The sequence below is a fragment of the Stenella coeruleoalba genome (genome assembly GCF_951394435.1).
Source record: "Stenella coeruleoalba genome assembly, chromosome: 11".
In the NCBI taxonomy this organism is placed as follows: Eukaryota; Metazoa; Chordata; class Mammalia; order Artiodactyla; family Delphinidae; genus Stenella; species Stenella coeruleoalba.
The window spans coordinates 82168047-82195002 of NC_137157.1; the positions used below are offsets into that span (position 1 = coordinate 82168047).

The 26956-nt window shown below is 39.1% G+C and overlaps 1 protein-coding gene across 1 annotated transcript in view; it reads left to right on the forward strand.

Annotated features, from left to right (window-relative positions):
* BCAT1 (branched chain amino acid transaminase 1) overlaps positions 1 to 25862 on the forward strand; it is a 150966-nt gene extending 125104 nt beyond the window's left edge. The window contains exon 11 of the mRNA XM_079935900.1: positions 25753 to 25862. Within this exon, the coding sequence (XP_079792026.1) occupies positions 25753 to 25791 (39 nt within the window). The 3' untranslated portion in view covers positions 25792 to 25862. The remainder of the gene's footprint in view (positions 1 to 25752) is intronic.
* Positions 25863 to 26956: the final 1094 nt, after the last annotated feature.

The following is a 26956-nucleotide window of genomic DNA, read 5'->3' on the forward strand; positions in this document are numbered from 1 at the left end:
ATTCTAATATACTTTTTCCTTTCTAACTCAAAGCCATTCTAAACAGATTGTTCAAGGTTTAATAGAATAACTCAACCCATGAAATGACTTGATGTCATTGTAGTGTAACCTTTCAAGGAAAGAGACCTTTATTGAGAAAGTAATTCAACTATAGCATTTCTTAAAAAGAAAATGTAAATGTATCTTTAATTTCCTGATTCTTCCCTTCTGAGTCTGGAATGCCCAGTTGATCTACCTCAAGAGGCAGAGATGGCAGAAAAATCTCTCCCCACCCTCTGTAAAAACCAGCCCACTAGAGCTTGTAGCACTCAGGACCACAGGTTCTCATGATTTCATATGCTGATTTAAAAATAACCCTATATTAGCCAAAATTTTCATCTCCAAACTCAGTGCTCAATCAATGGGACTTTCTTCATTTGTTTAAAACTGAAGGCAAAAGACTTACTCTCAGTCAATTCAGGGCTTCCTCCATTTGCTTTAGGGTTGTTTTTTGGTTTTGTTTTGTTTTTGATTTTTTTGTTGAAGTATAGTTGATTTACAATATTGTGTTAGTTTCTGGTGTACAGCAAAGTGATTCAGTTTTATATATATATTCTTTTTCAGATTCTTTTCCATTATAGATTATTACAAGTATTGAATATAGTTCCCTGTGCTAAGAGTCGAACCTAGTTGTTTATTTCATATGTAGTAGTGTACACCTGTTAATCCTAAACTCCTAATTCATCCCTCCCCCATCTTTTCCTCTTTGGTAACCGTAGGTTTGTTTTCTATGTCTATCAGTCTGTTTCTGTTTTGTGAATAAGTTCATTTGTATCATTTTCTTAGATTCCACATGTATGTGATATCATATGATATTTGTCTTTGTCTGACTTACTTCACTTAGTATGATAATCTCTAGGTCCAACCATGTTTCTACAAATGGCATTATTTCATTCTTTCTATGGCTGAGTAATATTCCACTGGGTATATATGTACCACATCTTTATCCATTCATCTGTCAATGGACATTTAGGTTGCTTCCATGTCTTGACTACTGTAAGTAGTGCTGCTATGAACATTGGGGTGCATGTATCTTTTCGAATTTAAGTTTTCTCCAGATATATGCCCAGGGGTAGGATTGCTAGATCATATGGTAGCTTTATTTTTAGTTTTTTAAGGAACTTCCATACCGTTCTCCATAGTGGCTGCACCAATTTACATTCCCACCAACAGTGTAAGAGCGTTCCCTTTTCTCCACACCCTGTCCTGCATTTATTATTTTTCTCTTTTTATTTTTGAGATTTGGAAGGATTATGTGGTACCAGGACGTGGGGTTGGAAGTGGACCTGTGCCCCTCTCCTTTGCAATGTACCCATGTTGTCGCCTGCTGGGATGCCCTCATTGTTATCTGGTCTTTGGTCATTAGTCCACACAGATTATTGCTATAAACTCCTTGTCCCTTCAAACCCTGGGCTTTTTGTGCCATGTCTGAGTTCTCTTGGATATCGGGAAACATTCCTCCGGTATCACACAACTGTGGGTTGCAGCAAACTCCGTGAGGCTGTCTCACTGCCAAGTGCCTGAACACCTCTCTAGGCCTTTCTGCTCTGGAGTTTTGGACTACAAGAAAATAAAGCGGATTTCTCCCTGTTCTCACATTCCTCAAAACTATCTGGAAATTTCTACCCACTTCCTAAGAGTTGGCGTGTGGTTGGGGAAGTGGAGACCCCAGGAGGCCTGTTTCTCTAGCACGCTACATCATAAACCCTGTACTTTAAACTGCTCTCCTTCCTGAGTCAAAAAAAATATTTATTTAGTTTGAATACAGGGTAGCTTGATTCTTTCTCTTCTTGCAAATCTGTGGTTTATGGCCTGATCTAAACTTGTACCTTTTTTTAAAAACAAATTTATTGAGATATAACTCGGAGACCATGCAACTCATCCATTTTCAGTGTACAATTCTATATCTTTTAGTGTATTTGTAGAGTTATACAACCACCAGCACAATTTCTAACCTAAACTTTTGAAACTTTCCACAGCCAACGGTTTGATTTTTTTTTTTTTTTTTACTTTTCTTGAGGCATTGGAAAGTTTCCTGAATGAAGAAAATAAGCAGGAAAAGAAAATGCACTTGGGGAAACCTTGATTAATATATCAAAATATTAATCTGCCACAATGTGTGGGTCTCTGTGGTCTATAGCCGACCCTTCAATACAATGAACTTCCTGTGTAACATGGATGTAGAAAGCTGTATAAAGCACGGTTTGGCTTGTTTGCAAAAGATCTCCATCTTTCTCTACTTTTGCTCATCCCATCTTTAAGTTTACAGATGTTTCTTTTACATGAGTCATCAAAATTTAGAGAATGAAGCTCACAGTGAATATACCATTAGGTAACTTATTCCATCTCCTATTTCTATAACGTTAGCCCCAGTTTCATCTCATATGGAATTTGCTCTGAATTCAGATTTTAACTACATTTTCTTGTCCATCCAGATGTTGCCACGATATTATAAGAGCAGTTGGGCCTGGGGCAAGTTTCACCTCTGTGATGAGGATTTGTGTGGGTACCTCTGGTTCAAAGCATGGTAAGATTTCAGGAGCCCACAAGCCATGAACGCACCACATGTGTTGAAAGATATGCCTGAAAATGCAACGTAGTGTTTTCAGCTAAGCAATCTCATGCTATGGCTCAGTCATGCAAAGCCATAGCAGGAGATCATGACCCGACCTGTACAATTTGTTAAATTCGTAGATACAGGCGAATCTGACTATGGATCTAAATTACCTAGATTTCTCGATGATATAAAACTGACGAACCACAATTTTGTCCCAAAACCTTGCTTACCTGCTCTCACATCAATATGTGGCTAAAAAAAGGAAAGGAAAAAACTTTCTTTTTATGGAACTCTGGCATTTATATTTCTTATTTTCCTTGAGAAAGGGAAATGGAGAAAGAAGTGAAAGAAATATTGGGAAACCTGCCAGACTAGCGATTAGCATTTTTTTGGATCCTAAGGAAACTGTCAGTTTTTTGTTTCTGTTTGCTTTTGTTTTTGTTTTGCTTTGGTCAAATATGAAGGCCAGCACAGCAGGTAAAATATTTTACTCTTTGTTTCGCCAGTATTTAGTCCTTATGGCTGTCATGCCTCTGTCATATCTCAGGATAGAAATTTCCTTATGGGCAACATGATTAGAAATGCAATGAGGTGACGGACTGACTTACACATATTGTGAAATGATTACCACATAGGTTTATTTAGCATCCATCATTTCATATGGATACAATAAAAAGGAAAGAAGAAAAAAAATAGACATGCAATGAGGGCTATTAAATATATTTGAGTACAGGCAGCAAAATTGCTGTGCAATGCATCTCAAGAGACAGTCCAAAAGTATTATGTGTTCACACAAATGAATCCTGCCCACACACAGTCCCTTCCTCTGGTCTCATTTTGTCCTTCCTTTCATGACTAATTCCTTCAGTGTCAGTTTAGCCTCCTGATGTTGGCATATATTTGACTCCTAAACGTCCACCAACGTCAGGAAGCAAGCCCGGATGGGAAAGGTGAAGGGGTGAGAGCAGAGAATAGACAAGACCAAAAGGAACGAAATGAGAAACAAAGGAAAAGCTGAGGTTTGAAAAACTTCTTTTCTGTGGTCGTTTTGGAAACTGGCCTCCGACACACGTCATGACTCTTTCACAGTGGCTCTGAAACTGAGGGTTCAGCTTTCACCCATGAAAAGAATCGCCAGTGTACCTGTGGTTATTTGAAGATTATACATGATATTTGGCGACCTTCTAATATGGACAGCCACGATTCCATTTTTTTAATAAGCCCCATGCAGTGGAAAAATCCAGATTTTAAGCTGAAAAGTTCTCAAGGGCAATAATCTAATAGTAACAATAGCTAACAACTACTGAGTGTTCACTGTGCTTTGTGCCAGACGTCATGACCTCCTGACTCTACTATGATCTCATTTAACCCTTACAGTGATCATTGGAGGAATGTTCTGTCTCATCCTCCCCCATCTCACAGCTAAGACACTACGGCTCAGAGTCCAGAGTGCTAACCATTACACGAGAATAGATACATGTATATGTATAACTGAATCACTTTGCTGTACACCTGAAACTAACACAACATTGTAAATCAACTATAGTCCAATATAAAATAAAAACTTTTTTTTTTTTTTTTTGCAGTACGCGGGCCTCTCACTGTCGTGGCCTCTCCCGTTGCAGAGCACAGGCTCCGGACGCGCAGGCTCAGCGGCCATGGCTTATGGGCCCAGCCGCTCCGCGGCATGTGGGATCTTCCCGGACCGGGGCACGAACCCGTGTCCCCCGCATCGGCAGGCGGACTCTCAACCACTGCACCACCAGGGAAGCCCTAAAATAAAAACTTTTTTAAAAAGGGAATTCCCTGGCAGTCCAGTGGTTAGGACTCCGTGCTCTCACTGCCAAGGGCCCGGGTTCAGTCCCTGGTGGGGGAACTAAGATCCCACAGGGCAGAGCGGCCAAAAGAAAAGCATACGAAGTATACATAAGTATATATGCTGTATCAGAGAAGATAGTTTAATATCTTTGCATTTTCCAACTAACTACATACACTCGATATAATGGACATTTTTGATGCTAGTTAACATCAAAAGTAAAAAAATCAATTATCTAATTAATAAGAAGATTTTAAAAAAAATTAAAACAAACAAACAGAAAGAAACTAAGGCCTCCAGAGGCAAAGTAGTTTGCCTGAGGACACACAGTCACTTAGAGGCTCTAGTGCCTGTACTCCTTAGCACTGCACCCTCACTACTCCCTCTTCATAGCCCGCTGCTTCTGATTCTGAAGAATTTTTTTTTTTATAGAGTATTTGTCTCAGTTAAAAGCTTTGCAGAACAAGCAGTATAAAACCCTGGAATAAGATGTTTTTTAAAGTTCCCAGTTAATTTTCCATTTATCAGACCCTTGAGTACCACATGGAAACCCAAGAAAACGACCAACTCGAGACCCCGAAGGAAGAGCCAATGGAGACATTGTCTCACCTCCACCCGCCAACCCGTCTGAGCACAGCATGCTCCCAGCAGAGCCTGTGGGCAGCCCCGGACAACGTCTTTGAAAAGGAAGCACTTTTCCCGCCCTATACTTAACACTCCTGTGACCTTCTGTGTGTACTGCAACATAGATTCATTCTTTATTTAAAAATTTCTCTTTTTCCCCCAAAAAGTCCCAGACTTTGGTGGCTTTTGCACAGCTGAACAACTGAATATGTGTCTCCAAAGATAACGTTAAGAGGTGGGGAACTGGGGTTGGAGTAGGCACACACACGCGCATCCTTGGCCTTATGAAAGTAATTTCTTATGAGTGTCAAATGGTTAAATGGTTGCTGGCCGAGAGAAACAGAAATGAGGAAGTATCCAGGACAGATAAAACTGAGCTGATTACAATGGAAGCACAGACACAGACACACACACACACACACACACACACACACACATTCATTTATTGAAAAATGTTCAGGCCACCTCCATGCTGTATTTTTCCTTTTTATTAAAGTATGATATACATGCAAAAAAGTGCATAAAGTTTGAATGTAGAGCTTGACAAATTTTCAAAGTGAACACACCAATATAACCAGTACCGAGTTTAAAACGCTATCAGGGCCCCAGAAACCTCCATTTTCCCCTCCCAGTCACTGCCTACCCTAAAGGTAATCACTGTCTTGACTTCTAACACATAGGTTAGCTCAGTCCATTTCTTACCTCTACTTTAATGGGATCATACAATATGTACTTTTTGTGTGCCTGTCTTCTTTGTATGTAGCAATAGTTTATTCATTCTCATTTTATGTTATTTTATTCTGTAAACACACCTCAACTTATCTCAATTCTATTGTTGGTAGAGCCTTGGATAGTTTCCAGTTTGAGGCTGTTATGAACAGGGCTGCTATGAATGTTCTTGTGCATGTCTCTTGGTAAACATATGTTTCTACTTCTGCTGAGATAACCATAAATGTTAAAAACAGGTTCCTTACCTGTTTTATACTCGTCTGAGTGATATTTATCCCATGCATTTCTGACTCTATTATTAAAGCAATTCAGTTGTCTTTTCTTTTTAATCTGCCTCCTTCTTTGCTTTCCCTCTTCCTGAACTTCCTTTCTTCCTAAAACAAAACTGACCTCAGACGCTGGGAAAATCAAAAATACATAGCTCCAAGCTCATCATCTGAGGATGTAATAATGAGTGTGTTGTTTTAAATTACTTTCCATCATGGTCCATGCTGTCTTCAAAGGTCAAGCCTTCATCCCTTGTGTGTTCCGTGGGAGTACATGGCACATGTGACCAAAAGTAGAGGAGTTTCCAACAAAATTCAAAAAAACTTCTGGTCTTCTCACAGAAGTCTTTTTTTTTTTTTTTAAGGTAAAAGAATCTACATTTGATTCTCTGAATCTAGCTCATTTTAATATGAGCCATTTCTGTATGCAAAGGACTGCTGACACCAGCAAGTTTTATAGTACTGATTACTATGGAAACATTTATCTATAAATATAAAATCCTTTAAAGCTTAGCCTTTTATCTTTATAGAAAAAGGCCTGTTTATGTCACTTCTAAGATTCCAGCTTTAATGTAGACATGAGCTATTCTAATGCCAAACAAGATAACCTCAGTGTTGGAGCCATGCACGCTTTGAAAATTGGAATTTGTGCTAAAACTATCATTTTTTGATAAAATATTAATAATGAAATAAAAATATTTAAAGAAGCTCACTTAAGCCTATAGCCCTGGTCTGTTGGATTCTTTTTGTTGAATTTAATATTGTGAATATGTCTCACTTTTTTTTCTCTTCTAATTCATGTTCTCTTCCATTCTTTGTGCAAGTATATGTGTGTGTGTGTGTGTGTGTGTGTGTGTGTGTGTGTGTGTGTGTGTGTTAGTTGCAATGACTGCCAAAGTGGAAGTAATTCATTCATTAACCTTTTCCTTTGGCATATTTATGGATTTTTCTCTTTCAAAGTTCCTGTAAAACCAGATATGACGATGCAATGTCTTTGTATTATTATGACTTCCTTTCTTGTTTCTCTTTTACTAAAACATATCACTTTAAATAACTAGAGGTTTACAAAAGGAAATTATTGCAAAATGAGAGGGGAGAGGTTGCCATGTGGCCCAAGGGAGAGCACTTTATAATTTCCTGCTTCCTCATGGGATAGGTAAGTGAATTGAGATGGAAGTGGAAAAACTTGGGGCAGTAGGAAAGCAGCTGAACAAGATAATTATTGTCCTCGCTTTTTTAATATAAATTGGAAAATCCAGGAGTTATGGGTCTAACCCTAAACGAGCAGCTCTCTCTACTTCAGCACAACCATCTAAATTTAACATAATTATTTCTCAAATGTATTCATGCCTCAAATCTGTCTCTAGTCCAGCAATTTTGAGTTATGCCCAAATAATTACAGTCTGAGTAGTTAAAACCCTCTGAGACACTTCTACATTTCCGTTCACTAGCAGAAACCCCCCCATGCTTAAAAAGTTATAATACAAAAATATATGTCAGTACAATTGTCAAGCTTTCGACCAGTGTTTTATCAGTGCAGTTTTACAGAACCCCAGAAGTAAAGAGAAGAGGAGAGAGTTGCCGAGGTGCAGGAGAAAGGCATGCTCTGCAACTTCGTGGGTCTACCAGATGTCACTGAAGAGTTAAAGTGTTAAACGACGAAATCCAGAGGAGCTGCTTCTCATCATGGCTGTGAGGATGGGAATGAGATGCCAAAAAAGTGTGGCTGTCACAACTGACCCAATTAACTTTTTAATTGCCAAATTCCTACTTATTTATCTTGGTGGTACATAAATAGAGGTTCAAAACATATCTTTGAGACACCATCCATTTTAGACGACGTTTTAGATGTTGTGAGGACCGACCTCGGTTGCTAGATAAATCTTCAGTCTGAGGGAAGTAAGAGTCCATTGACAGGATATATGGGAATTATTATGGCAACATAGAATTGTAAAGTCACAGGGTTGGAAGAGGGCCAGAGACTTATCTATTCTGACCACCCAGGTCTTAGCCATAATTTTTTAGAAGCAAAGAGAAAGAACATATTTCATAGATATTAAACAATAAGGGTCACAGAGTCAAATCTCTTTTCAGTATTCTCCTTTGATCTGCTATTTTCTCGTTCCTTTGAGCACCAGGAAAAAGGATTCAACTATGGAATATTTGTCCAGCGCTGCAGATAGCAGCCACACTTATGGGCTATGCGTTGTTATTAAGTGGCATAGACAGGGCTGACTCTGAGAAGATTGTGATATAAGGAATGATCGCTGGCACATTCCTACCTTCACTATATCTCTCTGTCCTTTCTCTCCACACATCTCACCAACCCCCTTTTCCCTACTCCACACCAAGATGTGTCTTGCTCCCCGGCTTAATCCAGGCTTGAATTCTTCACTTATAGTAACAGAAATAATAATTTTATACACTTCACAGTGTTGAAATTACAAGATTAAATAATGTCTTTAGTTCCATATCCAGCACATATTAAGGCCTCGGTAAGCAATGACTCTTATTATTTCTGCCAACTGCTGAAGATGTAACCCATCCAAGGGTATTGAGAACGTAAGATAGTACTTGAAGATGGGAAAAGCCATTAATGGATGGGATTGACATTTGCAAGCAGAGCGTTACCTGTTCAACACCTATTTATTGGGCATCTACTATGTATCAAGCCCTCTGCTTCAGGGCTGGGAATAGAAGATTTAAAAACACTCGTTGTTCTTAACTTGATGGAGCAAATGGTCTAACGAAGGAAACCAAAACCAACTATGAGTGTTAGCCACACAAGTATTTGTATAACACCAGTTGTAATTAGAGCAATGAAGGAAAAATAAAGGGAGATATGAGCATGTATAGCATGGGGATCAAATTTCAGAAATGAATCGGGAAAGCTTGTCTGAAAAGTGCCACTTGAGTTGAGTTAGGCAAGGAACAGTGTTGGGGTGGGAGATGACTCTTCCTGGCAGCAGAAGTGGGTGTGCCTCCTGGGACTGGCCTTGGGTAATGCGGAAGGAATTGTAAAGAGAAGAAATTGGCCTGTGACTATCTTCCTTCCTCCTCTACCCAGCCCCCAACCTCTCTTGGTTCAAATGCCGCCATCTCAAGTTTCACAGTCCAGCTACTTCTCAGGTTGAATTGCAGAAGACTGGGGCCCCTCTTTTCCTCCTCACAAAGTAGACCACTGCTCCCCTTTTCTTCCCTTGCTTAAGAGGCACTGAATAAAACTCAGCATGCTGTCTCTTCATATGTGCCACCCCGGGGCATCGACTGTGCCTCCAAGGCCCAGATTTGACCTGAACACACCTTTCAATCCCAAACCATATGAAACTGCAAGGTTTGCTAAACCTGATATGAACCTGATCTTATTGTTATTTTTTTTTAACTGAACTGTCAACTGAATTTAAACCATTTCAAAGTAAGCCTAAAGAACTTGTTTGAGCCAGACCTAAGCTCACATGTTTTTTAAAAAACTAATAAACCAGAACTAAATCAGAATATTGAACCTAAACAATCATTTCATTTAGTTTGAGCACCCATCCTGAAGAAAGAATATTTATTATGGGGCAATTGAAAGATATTTATGTTTAGGTTAGTTGCAACCAGAATCATGCTTCGAGATGTTCAGAAATTTCAGAATTAGTTTTCATTTCTCTGAAGAAATTTTTGACAAGACGTGTGTATTTTTTGTTGTCAATCTGGGAATTCTACATTTCCCCCTGCAATTTTCAAGGAACTCTCATCACTATAGGAACCCCCAAATCGAGATTTATGGGAAAGTTAAATAAAAATTAAAGGTTTGATTCCTTCTTGGCGCTCCTTCTGGCTTTCCATAATAACTGTGTTTTGTTTTAGAGCTGGTAAAGGAAAAAAGGATTTGGGAATGTTTTATTTCTAGTCAAAAGATTCTTTTATGTGAGGAGACATGGGAAAACCAGATGAGATATGACAGTGTAGTGATATGCAAAAAATTTTGACCGAAAATGTAAAGTCCATTTGAAAAAGCAGTGACTGACTTTGACAGCCCTTCTAGGTCTCGATACTACAGTGAGTAGAATCTTCTCCCTTTGGTGCCAATAAGAGCTAGTTCTATGGGGTCAGCAGTTTCCACTTAATGCTTCATCACTTTGTGAGGCGTTTCATAACTTGACTTTGGGTTTTAGACACTGAGCCCTGGGTAGAAGCACACAATTTCCCCTTCATTTAAGCTCCAGTTGAACTGAACCGCTGGCTTAATGATAACCTCTCCATTAGTATTGCTAACAAAGAAAATTTCAAGTTGATTTACTTTGCATTTCTAATGATCTGAACTAGTTTTTGACTTTTGAACTAAGTGGAGTTCTGTGTGGGATCTTGCACAGATCAAAATGGGTTCAATTGCAAGCAAAAAACCAGTTAGCAAACACAGCCCTTCCAACCACTCCCCCGCCCCACCCTGCCTCCCTGCCCCCGGAACGTCTCTTATTTTGGAAGGAAAAATAACATTTCTTAGTCCCTTAAGTTCCAAAATTTTTAAAATATTTTACCATTATCAATGGTATCATAATAATGCTGGGACATGAGTTTTTAGTATGCCAATTTTTCAGATCAGGAAACTGAATTTTCTTTGGGTGCAGTAACTCCATTTCACGTGGCCAGTAGGGGGCAGAGCCAGGATTTGGCTTGTTTTTCTGATTCTGCAGTTTATTTTTCATGGTGCCATGTGCATCAACAACACTAGTACAAAACAAATAGCACAGAAAGCCTTTTATCAAAAGCTTAACGCCCTCCCAGTTGGGTCCTCCATCTGTACAACGGGTGTCCCCACAGCACGTTGTGTCGAGTTACTTGTGAGTGCGTGTAAGACGAGGCTTAGATTTCCTCTATCATTATCTTCTGGGAGAGAAAGAACTACACTGGAAAGGACTCGTTCTGAAAAAGTGTCCTTCTTATACTCCTCACTCCAGTTTGAACTCTTGAACCTGCGGCAATGACACGAGAGCCAGATACTTGGACGGGAAAGTCAGTGTCCTGGCGTAGGAAGCTCTGAGGCTTCTCTCCCTTTGTTCCCAAGCATCTCTGAAATATGCCATCTGCTTATTGTCAGACCTGATGAATCATCATGTTCTGGTTCTCTTTGTCTTCATCTCTTAAATGAGGGCCATACTTCCTAGGTCTTCTTGTACCTAAGTGCAGTGGTAAGATTTAATTAGCCAATATCTATGAAGTCTTTAAACATCTTAGGGGTAACAAAGTGCTAAATGAATCTAACATTTTATTAAAAAGTAGCATTTCTCGGGCTTCCCTGGTGGCGCAGTGGTTGAGAGTCTGCCTGCCGATTCAGGGGACACGGGTTCGTGCCCCGGTCTGGGAAGATCCCACATGCCACGGAGCGGCTGGGTCCGTGAGCCATGGCCGCTGAGCCTGCGCGTCCGGAGCCTGTGCTCTGCAATGGGAGAGGCCACAACAGTGAGAGGCCCGCGTACCGCAAAAAAAAAAAAAAAAAAAAAAAAAAAAAAAAAAAAAGTAGTATTTCTCTAGGGAGTAATTAAATGAAAAACTTTAATACAATAATCTCATGGCAATCTTTGCTCACCTACATTAATGAATCAAACTTTTGTATAGATGATTAATATCAACTTTGAAAACACAGAACTAAAAGAAATTTAATATTTGCATTTCTGCTTTTGTTGTTTATGTTTGTAAATCCACAGTTATAGTGATGGGAATGTAAAGTTCCCAACCTTAGTAATGTTTGGGTTAAATCTTTCTTCAGAGACTGTAAAGTTACCACCTATTTGAGATCAGTAAATTGGGAAGACAGCTTGTGCTTCTGCTGGTTTACAAGTGGAGACATTGACATTAGACCATCTAGAAGGATTGTTCTGCCTACATTAATAGGAAGTGATGATCATTTCTCTAAGTAATTTAGATGTAGCTCTTGAACAATAGTTCTGAGGCAACCAAGAGAAAGGGGCCACCCCACCACCACTCACACATACACACATACACAGTAATTCAACTGGAATACTAAGGAGGCACGGGTTCGTTAACTCAGTAAAAGGTAAGTAATGTAATATAAGTAATAGCATTGCCTTTCATTTGGGGTTGCCAAATACTTTTCCAATATCACATCCCCACTAGGAACTAGTCAGTCAAGAAAGTACAAAGAATTTAGTTTTTAAGGGCCAAATATAATCCTGAATTCTAATTTACACACCCTGTCACCTCCCATTCAACTCATTTCTAAAGTTCAGAGATACAAGGTAATGAGATAGGAAAATTAAAAAGATAGTGCCTTATGCATATCACATACTCAATACAAGTTTGTTGAGTTAAATTAAGTTGAATTAAACAATGACCTAACTAATCCAGATTAAGGCATTCCATCCCTTAGCAGTTTCATTTTTGTTGTTGTTGATTTTGGACTCACTTCAGAGAAAAAGAACAAAGTATTCTTTTGGGAACTTATTTTTTTAAGTCCATTTTGGTTTATTTTAAATCAAATGGGAAGCCTTAGAAGAGTTTGAAATTATGCTTCTATTGCCTTCAGCTCAACAAATGACAAATCACCTGATGAGAAATTTATCTAAACCACCAAAAAAGTCCCCTGTCTTTATCATACTTCCTCTTACCACATCTTTCCCCTTCACTGCAACATGTCATTTCTAGTCTTTATGGAAAAGACTTCTTTCTTTTGAAATAGGTTTAGTAGTTTGGGCTCTTCTCTTCAGTAGGAGAAACATAAAGAATTGCATCATTTCTAAGGCAGTTATCTTAAAGAGGTGAAAATGTAGTGGCCAACATCACCGAAATCGGCACCGGTGTAGAGTAAGAAATGAAGACTTGCGCCTCAGTTTCCTGATCTGCAAAATGAAGGAGTGAGAATAAAATCTGTTCAAGCCTTAGCATTCAATGCGGTTAACTCAAGATTGTGAAACCCAAAAGGCTGAAGTTCAAAGGCCTCCCTGGGGAAAATTTTCCAGAGGAAATGCCACTTGGTATCCATGGCCACCACACTTCTAGGAGGGAATTTGTTGGGGATATTGTTTCTCATTGGAAAGAAGGCTGTGGGACTTGAGAAATTTCAAAGAGATCTTTGGTCATATCTGCACCCATAGTTTTTTTTTTTTTTTTTTTTTGGTTTTTCTGTTTTGTTTTGTTTTAAGTGCAGAGTGGGGTTTTTTGGTAGTGCCGTCGGTCCACTATGTAGTAGCTAATCTACGGTTTGGCTGAAATGTTCACTTTTCAACTGATTAGATGACATCTTGTGGACATAACCTTAGACCTGGCTAATTAAGATCTGTTTTATACAAACAACTGAACTTTTGAGTTTATCCTTCTCACTTTATTATGTAAGAATCTTAGACTGTAGGAGTTGGAGTATACCTTAGAGGTTTTTTCTGCTCCCTTCATTTTCTAATTGAGGAAACTGTCAAGAAGGAGAAATAGAAGTTAGATTTTCTTTCATGCAGTTTTATATTGATTTCGTAGGTGACTCTGGCAACATGTCTTAGGCTTATGTGACTATAATAGGGAATTCTTTTATATCCACAAAGCTGTCAGATATTTTTTAAAAGTCCATACTTTAGAAAAATTAAGTTCTTCATAGTGGGGTTTTTTCGTTGAAACCTCCTAATATTTAATTTTGATAATTAACTCTGTCTATCTATCTATCTGTAGCACTTTGAAGACGAAATGGGATCACATTTTTAAGATGTCTACTAGTAGGCACAAACACGTAAATTCCCTCTTTCCTGCAGCCCACCCATGCCCTACCATGTGCAAATGAGTGTTCCTTCCCTACCTTCAGTTGAAACCACAAAAGAGATCTAGTTCTTAGCATCATCATAAAGACAGCAGCAAATGTTTAGAAAAATGCTTCCATGATAACAGGCAGAAAAATGCATTTGTGAATTGATCGCATTTCTCAGATATCTTGGGGCTTCATTTTGCCCTTTTCTGTATGTGCAGTGATTGTGAATTGCACAACACTTAGCATATGTTTTTTGATTCATTCAAAGTGTGAAATGATTAATTGAGGAATCTCATATTGTTGGGGATAGACGTGTAATACAATTTTATTTTGCCAAACCCTGCCTTTCACTGTACTACAGCAATTCCCCTTTGCTCATCCCTAATAGCATCTTGGGCATATGTATGATTTACCCATCAGTTACAGTTGTTAAAAATTTGTCCAGACCTATTTAAAATTTCAATCTCATATTCAATTCAGAGCTCTTGCTCTCTTCATTGCAGCCTAGATTTCTGTAGTAAGGAGTTTGGAGTAGAGAGGAAGGCATGGCGTGGCATGGGATAGCCTCTCCTTCTTCAAAGTTTAATTCCGTTGATTTGTCTACAGTAAAAAGGAAAACAGAAGGGGAAGAAGTAACTTCAGCACAATGCTCTCTCCATGAGGTTGACTGTCCATACCCTCCTTTCATCTTCAGTCATTTTTTTATATCGACTGTGGGAAAAGAAGTTGTAGTGGTGATTGTCTGTAAGAGGGCCAGTTCTGTGCCTCCTAATACACCTGACCCCAATTGTCAGAACTTAATAGCATCTATCTATGAGCTGAAGTGTAATTTTACAGTCTGAGTTTTGAACCTTAACTGCAGTTGTGGATAACAAAAAAGTCCTTCCCACACAACATCCTATTACAGCAGCAAAGTAATTCTTGAGACAAATTTGTATTTCTGTATGCACCCTGTGTGTGTCTATGTGTGTTTGCAGTGGATTATCTGTAGGGAAAATGATATAACTGAAAATTCTTGACGAGACTTTGTCATATTGCATAAGAAGGGAAGTATAAGAGCTAGACATTCATTAGGTTTCTTGAGCAGAGTATTTCCTATAGTTCTTAACCTTTGATGTTCAATCTCTCTGTCTCTGTCTGTCTGTTGTTTGTCTGTCTCTCACTTACACACCCCCAAAACTGTTCCTTCCCTAGTTTTTCCCTTCTCAGAAAATAATGCTACTATGCGTTGTGAATGACCACAGCCACTGGTTTTCAAAGATGCAGCAGTATCATCAAGTTCATTGAACTTAAATAGAATTCTGGGACTGTATTTGATAACTGCCCGTCTTCTCCCAATTTTGGCTACTTAAAACTAGGTTGTTTTACCATAATGGATAAGAGAGGCCTAATATACAGTAATATCTTCACCCCTTATCTTTGAATAGATATTCACATTTTATATTTTAAAAATAGGGTAGACAGATTCTGAAAATCAGAAGAGCCACTTATAGTCACTGATGTGGCAGGCATCGAACCCACAGCAATACTAAAGGATCTTGGGCAACAAAATATTACAGGCAGGCCCAAGGAAAACATTGATTTAAGAAAATTTATGCTGTTTTATTTTGGTAGAGCAAAACGTTCAGAGAGAGGTGTGTTTAAGAGATCATTTGAACCTAGAACTCAAGCTAATGTATCCTCCTCTTTACCATACTGAATTCAATTCAAATCAGCAAATATTTACTAAAGTTCACTATGTGCAAAGCTCTATTATTTTAATCTCTGGGAAAAAAATAAGTTACTAAGTTTTAAAGGTAATTTTACAAACTGTTTTTTTTGATTATCTGAAAGAAATATATTTTTGTTACCACTCAGCTACAGAAAAATGATGATTTGAATGACAAATCTGTAAACTTATTCCTCCTAGCAATATTTTTCAGTCTCTAAGCAATACTGTATTTTATTTCTACCCAGCTGAGAAAAAGTTTAGTGACTCAATTAGCAACTGTACTAACAGACCTCATTTCATGAAGTTTCAGCTGTCTTAACTTTGTCAGTGTGGCTTCTTAGGATTGGTCTTTTGAGTGAAAGCAACAAATGTTTATTGAAACTTCTTAAAATTGGACTCCTAGGTTATGTCAATACTTCAAAAGTAAAGTTGAAGGTGATAAAAAATGTTTGGACTGTCCAAATTTACAAATAACTCATCTCCAAAACCTGGTCAAGAGTCTCTCTTAGGGACACAGAGGAAAATGCAGTGGACCAGGCTCACTGAATCTTCCAGCCACTTTATATCTCTGATCTCTGCATAATCTCTAGGGATGTGGAAGCAATTTGTCTTTAGTGTCTATCAAGTATCATTTTTGTCATGTTTCCGGGCATTTTCCTTTAAGTGTGTCTTACAATTGTGCTCCATTCTGGCTGCCAAAAGCAGGTGGGACAGTGCAGGCTCAATATTTAGTCCAGTGTTGACTTTCTTTTCCTTTTGTTCTGCCTCCCTTCCCATACCGCTCTATAAACACATCAAATTACCATTATTTCTGGGTGATGAGTCTAATTAGTTGAAGAGAGGGAATTATTTTGATTACCCTGAAGTGTGAATGACCCACTAGTTGGCCTAGTGTCTTGCACTCCCAGGAGCACTTATGTTTACAAGTCAAATTTTTAAACCTAAAATAGGAAGGCTCCATGGTGGGTTCTCAGGCAGTAGAACAAGAAAAGCTTTAAATCAAACTCCAAGAGAAGAGCTGTATTTCATTGTCGTTTTCCCCTTTGCCATTTTTACTTTCATGAAATGTTTCTCCCCATCTTAAATGTTTTCCTAGACAACAGAAAACACACACATAAAGCATGCAGCTATTCAAATTCTTAAATCTTTACAGAAGGTCATAATTTGTCTGGTGTCAAGAACTGTGAAGAATCTGCGAGTTTACTTTACTTGCACGCTAACAAATTGGCTTGTCATAGTTCCATGGATGCTGGTAGAAGACACAAGACTCTTGGGTCAGAGACAAAAGACAGTTTAATACTCACGGCAACAAAAGAAGCCCAGATCATCAGCATTTTTGCATCAGTTCCCCGAGCCCCAATTCTCACAAACTGATGCAAAGAGGGCCAGGTCACACCTTCAGGTCAGTGGGTTGTGTTACAGGAGAGGAGCCTGACGTACATAGGGAACTTGGATCTTTCACAATGGGCAGTAAATATTTATGCTCTTTGTTCTGGAGGGAGACTTTATCTTTATGATATTGAACTCATGTCTCCACCAAACAAATTTCTCATGATATTGCTATACAAAAAGCCTTATGTCAAGCGCCAAGTCCATCATTCCTGGTACCTTCTATTTAAACTTTGAGGACCCCTAGATTCTACAGCCAAAGTCATGTTGCTTTCTAGCTATGGCTGCAAGGTTTGCTATCTCTGGGTGATTCAGGCTTGACTGAATCCATTTCTTCGAAGATCCATCTTACTCTGGGGAAACTGCCGGCTGTTACTAAGAAAGCATGTTACATTCTTGCCTAGGTTCATCCTAAGGGCTAGGGAAGTTTTCCAGGACAACAACGCTGACTACAAGAAGTTATGTACATTTCTTTGGGTCCGTTTATCACTCTTTAGTGGGTCATCTTCAACTATTGTAAAGCCAATCAGGACAAAAAGAACCCAATTCTCCTGGGAGTCTTTTTTTGGGGAAATCTCCCTTCAAAAGGCCAAAGGTCACTTTTATCAACAAGGACGGATCACAGAAAAACTTTGAGACATTTACTGTCATCTCCAAGTAGATTGAAGGTTGGCGTGATGACAGAGTGTGAGCCATTTGATGGGCCAACTGTCGCCAGTCTTCCTTGATAAGTATTACGCACCCTTCCTCCTTCTATCCTGAGCATACTAGGCCAAGTTCTACCTGTATGGTCAAAACTTTCTCTCCTTTAATGTGCAGTGTAGGTGTTATGTCTCTGCAACTCTTGTCTGAAAGAGGGCATACCAGGATGAATCTTGTTATTTGTTACAATGTGGGGGACCTGAGGCTGCCCACCAGATGGGAAAGGAAGTCCTTCCCCCACTCCACCACTGCCATCCCCACCCCTGACCTGGAGGAGAGTTAGCAAAAACCAGAGCAGTGTTTGGGCAGCTGTCTTTGAACTTTTTCCTGTGTCCAGTCTTCAACCACTTTCCAAATACCTCCTCCTTAACAGAGAGAAGGAATACTTACTGCCCAGTACACCATACAATTTGGCCAGCATATTCACTACTGATTGTATGGACTCCATCAAGTCCCTTTAATTGGCCTATGAGACCACCACCCTTCCTTCTTCATGTTGCCATGACCAGTCGACTTCCCATCCTCATCTCTAAAACTGCCAAACACTGAGAAGGGTCTGGGATTTCATTCCACTTGCAAGCAAAAATGTTAACCTGCCACAGTATCATAGATGCAGGTAGAAGACACAAGACTCCTAGATCAGAGACTAAGAACAATTTGTTACAGCAATAGAAGCAGTCAGAGTATCGGCATTTTTGTGCCAGTTCCTCTAGCGTCAGTCTGCCCAGATTGATGTAAAGAGGACTGGATGACACCTGCACACACAGTGGGTTATGTTACAGGAGAGGAATTCTGAGCTTAGGGAACCAAAATCTTTTATAATAGTCAGTAAGCGTACCTGCCCTTTGTTCCAGAGGGAGACACTATTTCCATCTTCTTCTTTGTTTTTTTTTTTAAATAGATTTATTTATTTTTGGCTGCGTTGGGTGTTCATTGCTGCCCGCGGGCTTTCTCTAGTTGCAGTGAGCGGGGGCTGCTCTTCATTGTGATGCGCGGGCTTCTCATGCGGTGGCCTCTCTTGTTGCAGAGCGCGGGCTTCAATAGTTGTGGTGCGTGGGCTCAGTAGTTGTGGCACACGGGCTTAGTTGCTCCGTAGCATGTGGGATCTTCCCGGACCAGGGCTCAAACCTGTGTCCCCTGCATTGGCAGGCGGATTCTTAACCACTGCACCACCAGGGATGCCCTATTTCCATCTTCTGAAGCTGTTAAGCAAATCTAATCTTTGCTCCGAAGTGAGAAACTGTCTCTATATTCAAAGCCTGTCTGTGATACAAGTTTCCTTGAAAAGATAGTCTGGAACAAAGGTCAGTCAATGCTTCTCTTTCAAGATGTGCAGAAATACAATAGACCCACAGAGAATAGAGAATTGTTTCCCCACACTTGGAAGGAAGGGGAAATAGTGCAGCTACAAGTAGCCTTTGTTTTATAAGGACCCAATTGAAAACAATAGCACAGGAAAACAAGTTTGGAAATATGAACAATTGAGTTTTTGTTTCCTTTTTGATAGTTGGAAAGTATATTTCAGTGAACAATATATTTAGCAGTTATCAAATATTATATTAAGCTTACAGGTTTATAAAAGATATGCACTGAGGTTTCTTCTGAAAGTTCTCATATGACATATTGTCATGCGGTGGCCTCTCTTGTTGCAGAGCGCGGGCTTCAATAGTTGTGGTGCTCTCCTAATAGGAGAGACAAGGTCTTTTAGTGAATGGGCCTAGACTCATCCCATTCAGTGTGTTCCTTAGGTTGCAAAGAGCCATGGAACTTCACAACAAAAGTGAAATTGGTAGATGTTTGGCATTGGAAGGATTGGATTGGATCTGTAGGGCAGTGGTGGCAATCTGGCTGCTTTATTTTCCTCTTAGGAAACATGATAGGTTACAATTTTGTCAATTATACCTTAATAAAGCTGAAAAAGGTAAAAAAGAAAGAAACATGATGGGATTTTGACTTACTAATAAAACAGAAAACATCTTTTTCTCACTCTGAGAACTCAAACATATACATGCTTCCATTCAGAAGGGTCTTCCCAATAGCTGGAACAGTTGTACAAGATTTGGGTAACGACTAAGTGTAGAGCAATTGTTTGTTTGCTGTGTAGGTAGATTTTGTGTCTACTCTAGTTACAGAGAATATAAGGAATTTTCCATTGCCGGCGTACATTGAGTTAGTCTTACAGTTCTAACTGGCTCTGGGTCTTTCAATTCTGACACTCCTAGTTACTGTGTAGACTTGGGCAAGTTATGCAAGCCCTGGGCCCTCTTCTTTTTTTCTCTGTTAAAAAAGCAAAAAACAAAAAAACTATAGATAACTCACTTATGAGGTTTCCTGGCATAAAATTAAATACCTTAAAAAAAACCTTGTACACTGCATAGTACATAATAAGTTCTCAATAAAAGCCTGCTCCCACCTTTCCCATGTGGTTTGACTCCATATGGAGAGAAGGTCATCATTCTTCATTTCCATGCTACTCATTGCTTCGTAGATTCCTCATTGATCCAGGAACCGAAATTTAGCCTCCGTGAAGGACCTTGCCTCCTTCTACCAGAGAACAAACTTCTCTGCTCACTGACTTCATATTCTGTTGTTTGTCACGGTCCCCAGATCACATCCATGTGGAATAATGAAGGCTTACTCCGCAGACAGCAGACAAGTCCTGGGATTGATTCCATGTGAGAGCTCATAACAGAGGGGAGTGTGTTAAAAAGCTAAAGAACAGATTTAAAAAAGCCTAAAATCCTTAGAATCTCAGCTTCAGATCCTGGCAGGATTGAATTAGCTTTTTTTCCTCTGGAGTAGTTAAACTTAGTTTCATGTGTTTTGTCTGAGTACTGCGTGTGGGAGTGGGAATCTATATCATTCAGATGGAAGCTTTCATCTGTTTCAAGCCTGTATGTATATTAAAACAGCCATGAAATTTTATATGTGCTCAAAGCCTAAAAATATCAGTACAGACCTTAAGAGAATCAGACAGAGGGCTGGAGAAAGATTTAATATTCAGTACTTCTCCTTTCTACTTCTTTTTGCATCATTTTAATAAAAAGGTGGGTTGACAGGAGCTCTAAAAATGTACTTTGAAAACTGAGCAATTGTCCACTTTAATGCATATTTTAAGATTACAATTACAAACACATTAAAATAAAAAAAACCACAAACTTTTCCTCAATAGCAGGGAATGAAGACCCAATTTGTCCAAATGAGAGCCTTCAATCTCCTTTTTATTTATTTTCTTTTTTAACTGCTCCAGTCATGCTGTCAACATAATCTTGAGTTCCTTTAAAAACCTTCAGGGAACAAGGGGAGGAAGTAAAGATGCCTCAGAGGGATAAGTGGCATCTGTGGATGGGAGCCTACCCTGAAAATAGGTGTTTTGGGGTCTTACATTGAGGTCACATTCCTACTTTCCAGGGTTCTGTATCATTGGTACTTTAAGTGATTTATCAAATTCAAGGTGCCCCCCCCTTTTTTTTTCTTAAAAGCAATGTAAGTGTCTGTCAGTCTTCTAAAGCAATAAAGATTGCTTTATTAAATAGAGCTGGGGCTTCCCTGGTGGCGCAGTGGTTGAGAGTCCGCCAGCTGACGCAGGGGACATGGGTTCGTGCCCCGGTCCAGAAAGATCCCACATGCCGCGGAGCGGCTGGGCCCGTGAGCCATGGCCACCGAGCCTGCGTGCCCGGAGCCTGTGCTCCGCAATGGGAGACGCCACAACAGTGAGAGGCCCGCGTACCAAAAAAAAAAAAAAATAGAGCTGAATGAATGATTTCACCAGAACAGGATTCCATTACACTGGAGAGCCACTTTTTTTTTTTCCCATCCAAGACATCCTGAAGCCGTCTGTAGATGAGTCTTCGGCTCCCAGGACAATGCCTCAATCACCAAGGACCTGTAGATATGTCATTGAACTCATCCATCCCTTTGCTCCACGATCTTGAGAAAAACTTGCCTTTGCTGCACTCTGCACCATGACCTCCGCATCTTCCCCTTCTATCCACTTCTCCACATGAAAGTAAGAGCTAAAGCATATGAAGACCTATTTTTGGTAAATGTCATGGTTTTTCACATCACTGAGTAAGCATGAAAATTTCTCTCTAAATATTTGAATCACTTCATTTATAGTCAAGGACACTTTCTCAAAATGAACATTTTAAAGCCAACCAATTTGACTATACATCTGGGTTTGAACCCAAGAAAGGCAGAAACACTATAGTTGATCAATTTGTATTACTATTCTTATCTGGTGGTCTCACTTTGAGGAAACCACAAAGATGTAATTTTGGGAAGTCACAGCTTTAGGGGTGGGGCTGAGTTAGAGGTGTTGGATTTTCTGGTGGTCAATGATTGTATAACTCACAGCATAAAATTGTGAAAAAAGATTTTTAGTGAATGTTTCTTCTTAACACATTGGCTTTTTTCAGAGCAGTGATTTTGAATTATGACAATTTGGAAAGAATGAATGCAGTGTGACATCCAGCAAAGAACAAACTACTAAATTTAGGGATTAGAATAAACTCAGACCTAGGTCCATCTATGCCATTTTTTAGTTTTGTTGTGTTGGGCAAGTTGCATACCAATATGGTGTCAATTCCTTCTCCATCAAATAAAGAATTGGCTTAGATCAGAGCTCTCAAAATTTGTGCTTTAGACTTGTGAAATTGTCTGCAGAAGTAAAATTATAAAATAAATTAAAATAAATTGGGAAATGCTGCATACTATACTCTCCAAATTTACATTAGCATGGTAAAGGCTGTGGAAGGTTCTGCAGTTAAAGACCCCAGCTGTACTTTAGTACAGTATTTTCAAAAATTTTTTTTCTAGTGACACATCTTAATGTCTTTTGGGGGTAGAGTATAACAAATATCTTTAAGAAACTCTAGATTCAGTGATCTCTGACACCCTTTCTAGCTAGCACTCAATTATGCCAGTTATTCTGCTTTTGTTATTTTTTTAAAACATCTTTATTGGAGTATAATTGCTTTACAATGTTGTGTTAGTTTCTGCTGTATAACAAAGTGAATCAGCTATACATATACATATATCCCCATATCTCCTCCCTCTTGCATCTCCCTCTCTCCCTCCCTATCCCACCCCTCTAGGTGGTCACAACTGCTTTTGTTATTTTTTATATTTTGACAATAGGACAGGGTTTTTTTGTTCATTTTTGGTAATTTCTCAGATAAGGAATAACAGGAGATGAAATCATTTAGTTGCCTAAGGATTCATTAGAATGAGTCCCTCTGTCCCATTTAAGGTACTTTCCAGTATTAAAGTTTATGATTCTAAGATTCTAATTTGAGACCAGGGACAATTCTTCCTATAAGAAAAATTAATTGTAGTTTTTACCTTCTAGAAAGCCTTTTGTTACTTCTTGCACCTATTAACGTACACAAATGTTTATTTTTCCCCCCAAATTATCATCTCAACATAAGAATAGATTTACCTACAAGCGACAGAGACATTTGGTAGCCTCGTGGCTACTACTTTTAATGCCTCTGAAAAAACATATTTTTCATTACATAGTATTTTTAATCTAATTCAATTTTAAGCTATATGTTGGTATGAATTTACACAGGCAATAAAATCTCTGGTTACTCTTCAAGACATTATATCGAAGTGTATGTGTTGTTGATTTTACTCATTTGAATACTTTTTTGTCTAAAAAATCTACATCTTTTGTTCAGAGAAAAGAGCAGGAAAGAGTGCATGCCTGAATCTTTAAATAGATGTTCAAGTTCATTTATAAAGAAGATAATCTTTGTTTTGAAAGATTGCATCCTCATCGCCTCCAGTGTATCTCTTTCATCAAAGTGGTTCAAGATGTATTGATATTTTGGTAAAAAAACAAAACAAAACACTCCCAACAGTTCCAGAATCTAAAAATAAGTACCATGTGTTTTATTTACCATAAAAAAATTGCTGAAATATTTTCTAATGACTCCCTCTCTCTAATTGGTCCCCCTTCCTCTAGGTCTAAGTGGAGGATGGTAAAATACTCCCAGTACCCACAAGGTGGCATGGCCTTCTTGTGTAATTCCGTTGCATTTGGTTTATTTCTACTTTAGCGGCTCTCTATTGTAGATTCTACTCTTTTATTAATGTTTTGAATTCCACTTTATGGTTTTATTTTTCCTCACTTGTAGCCTATGTACAGGGCTTGAATTTCTAGACTGAGACATATTTTTCACAAACAGAGGCATTCAAGCAAAACTCTTCAGTCTTTTCTAATTGTTTCAGACCACTTTGGAGCTGAATTTAAATTCTTTGACTTTGAATAATGCTTAATGTCTATCATAATGCCTGATAAATACTAGGTACTGAGTAAATATTTGCTGTGGAATTTCATGACTTGCCTTATGGGAAAAAGTATTCAAATACTCAATATCATCAGAATAATTTCTGGATACTTTTAAATATATTTACTTGCTGGTGAAAAAGATCTGCCTCCATTGCCCAGGAAGTACTGTTATTTTATGATATTACAAAAGTATGTTGTGGATTAGGGCGAAATTTCCATCCTATCTCAATTGTAAGCAAGGCATGGTTAATTCAGATTATCCATGTACTTTTTTCCTCGATAAACATTTGTGGGTGCTCTGTCTATACCCAGCACTGTGCTAACTGCTAAAGAACATGCAAGAATGGGTAAGAAATAGGTAAGTGGGTAGATATGTAATCGCAATATTATAACAGTCATACAGTCATTCATTTATTCATTCAACAAATATTTATTGAGCTTTTACTGTGTGCCAGGTGTTGTGGATGGTGAAGAGTGAATAAAATAGTCAGAAATTTTACATGAGAGTGAGGAAGACAAACAATGAACTAAATAAATAAGATGAGTGAAATACATAGTACAATTGAAAATAATAGGTGCTAAAGAGAAAAAATGAATCAGAGAAAGGGCCAGGATTGGGAGGAATGAGAGTAGTTAGGCTTTTAATTTGAGTAGTCGGAGGAGGCCTCTCTAAGAAGGCAGACTTTGCAAAAGAGTTAAAGAAGGTACAGAAGTGAGCTGTGTATTTATCTCGGGGAAGAACATCTCGGCAGCAGGGACGGGAAGTACAAAGGCTCCAACTTGGGAGTGGGTCACTGCTGGAAGGTGTGCAACCTCAGAGTCTTGTGTGAAATGAGATGGGAGCAAAGGGGAGTGAGGGGTCCCTCCGGGGAAGCTAACGAGGACTTTGCAGAAGAAGGGAAATTTCCCCAGGACCAAAGGAAGAGAACAGCACTCCTGGTAGAAAGAACAGCAGGAGCAAAGCCATAGAGGCATAAAAGCTAATGATGTGTTTGCCTGGGAAGCAAAAATATGAGACAGTAAATGGGACAAACATGCAATAATAGTCTTGTATGCACAACTCCATGTTATATCCACTTGGGAGAAAAAAACGATGATTTTACCAGACTCATTTTGAGAAAAAGAATAGCTCAGAATTTTAATTGAGGCAAAACATGAAAAAGAAATTAACCGACAGTATATGTGCAGGGTCATCTTAACCGATAATTTGTATCTGTTTTCCATTACAGAGAAATCTATGTTCCTTGTCATTGGGATTAGGAAACTTTGCGTTCAAAATGCCTAAGAGGATAGACAAGAAAACTGAGTACCCTATATTTTCTAGATGGCAGTTCTGCTTTTGAGATAAGGCACCCGGTATGCAGTGTCTGCCTTGGAATGCACTAAATTTTAGATATCGGAGATCTGGACAGTGGATAGGGTAAGCCTCTTTTATGAGAGGTTTCACCAGAGGGAGAGCTCACTGGATTCTATCTGATGGCTTTTTCTAGGTTTTGAACCTTTAGTAGGGCTCAGATAAGGGGATGGAAAACTATCCCTTGATTGTTTTGGAGAAACAGAATCTGACATGTTCAACTATAACAACTGCAGTTCTAAATGAATGTATACTTCTGCCACTGCCGTATGTTTTCTTTGCTTTTGTTCTTTTTTTTTTAAGACAAAATGGTGGGTTTAAATCTCAGTCTACAACTTCAGGTGTGCAAGCTACCATTTATTTTCCTAAAATTCAACTTAATTTCTCCTTTCAGACATCACTCCACTAGCATGGCAGAAAACTTAACTTCGGTACTTTTAAAAAAAATGTTAGCAAAGTTTAGTTGATTTACAATGTTGTGTTAATTTCTGCTGTACAGCAAAGTGCCTCAGTTATACATATGTGTATTCTTTTTCAGATTTCTTTCCATTATGGTTTATCACAGGATACTGAATAGAGTTCCCTGTGCTCTACAGTAGGACCTTGTTGTTAATCCAACTGTGGGACTTTGATGGGCCCCTTCCCTCCTGAAGTTTTGGCAAGTGTTTGTGAAGGTCGTGAGGAAGTCTAAGGCCCTACGTGGGGTGGAAGCTGCTCCACACAGACAGCTACGGGGAAACTGTCAACCATCTGTCCCTGTGGCACCTTCAGGCCTGTGGCTCCCCTGCTGATTCCATGACACCATTGGGGGCAGGAATTCGCCGCTGCTTTCTTGGCACGCTAGGGCCATGAGAATCCTTGCCGGGCCACCCTTTGTCCCACATGCCTGAATGTTAATTCCCTGCCCAGGTTCATGTTATCTCTCCCTGACTCTGCCCTACACATTCTCAGCCTCTATCCCCTCGGGGCTAACTTGTCCCTTCTGTCTCTCCTCCCCATAATCCCAAAGAAAGTGTTTCGAAGTCTAGAAAGGAAATCTTTCTGCCCCTGTGTTTTCTTCACTAGGTGGCCTAATATCCTGAATCAGCCACATTCTCCCAAGAGTTGGGCTCTTGGAAACCAAGTATAGGAAGACCAGAGGATGTTTTCTGCCCCCTCCTGTAACCCTTCTAAGCCAGGGCCCTGAGACTGATTCTCTGCTCTAACCACTGGAGGGAAAGAGAGCAATACCAGAGGAGGAAAAAAGTTGCTATTTCACAAATATTCACATGAGTTCATACACCTAAAGGCTGTGTTCAGACTCAAAGTATTTATTCATATGTGTCTGTGCTCTTTATGGGAAGACAAGGTTACGGATCTCCATCAGGCAATCTTAGACAACGCCTTTAACCTTATAGCACTAGTTTCCTTACATGTAAACAGTGGATGCTAAGCCTGAAATTCCTGACTGGAAGACGGTTGTGAGGCTTAAATGAGGCAATTGTATGAATGTGGTTAATCATTATGCAGATATATATACATACATAAAGTACCAATAGGGCTCTTCTGTTTTTAGTTCAAAATTCTGTTTTGAATTTCAAGAGACCTATGTTTTCAAGAGTAGTAAAACTAGGGATGAAACAGAATTATTAGACTTACAAGATAAAGTGTCAGTTTGTATTCTCTTTCCTAGGAAGAGTAGAAAGTCTCATGATTGTTATAGATCCTCCTCTTTGCCCAGACCTTTGCACAAATCTCTTCCG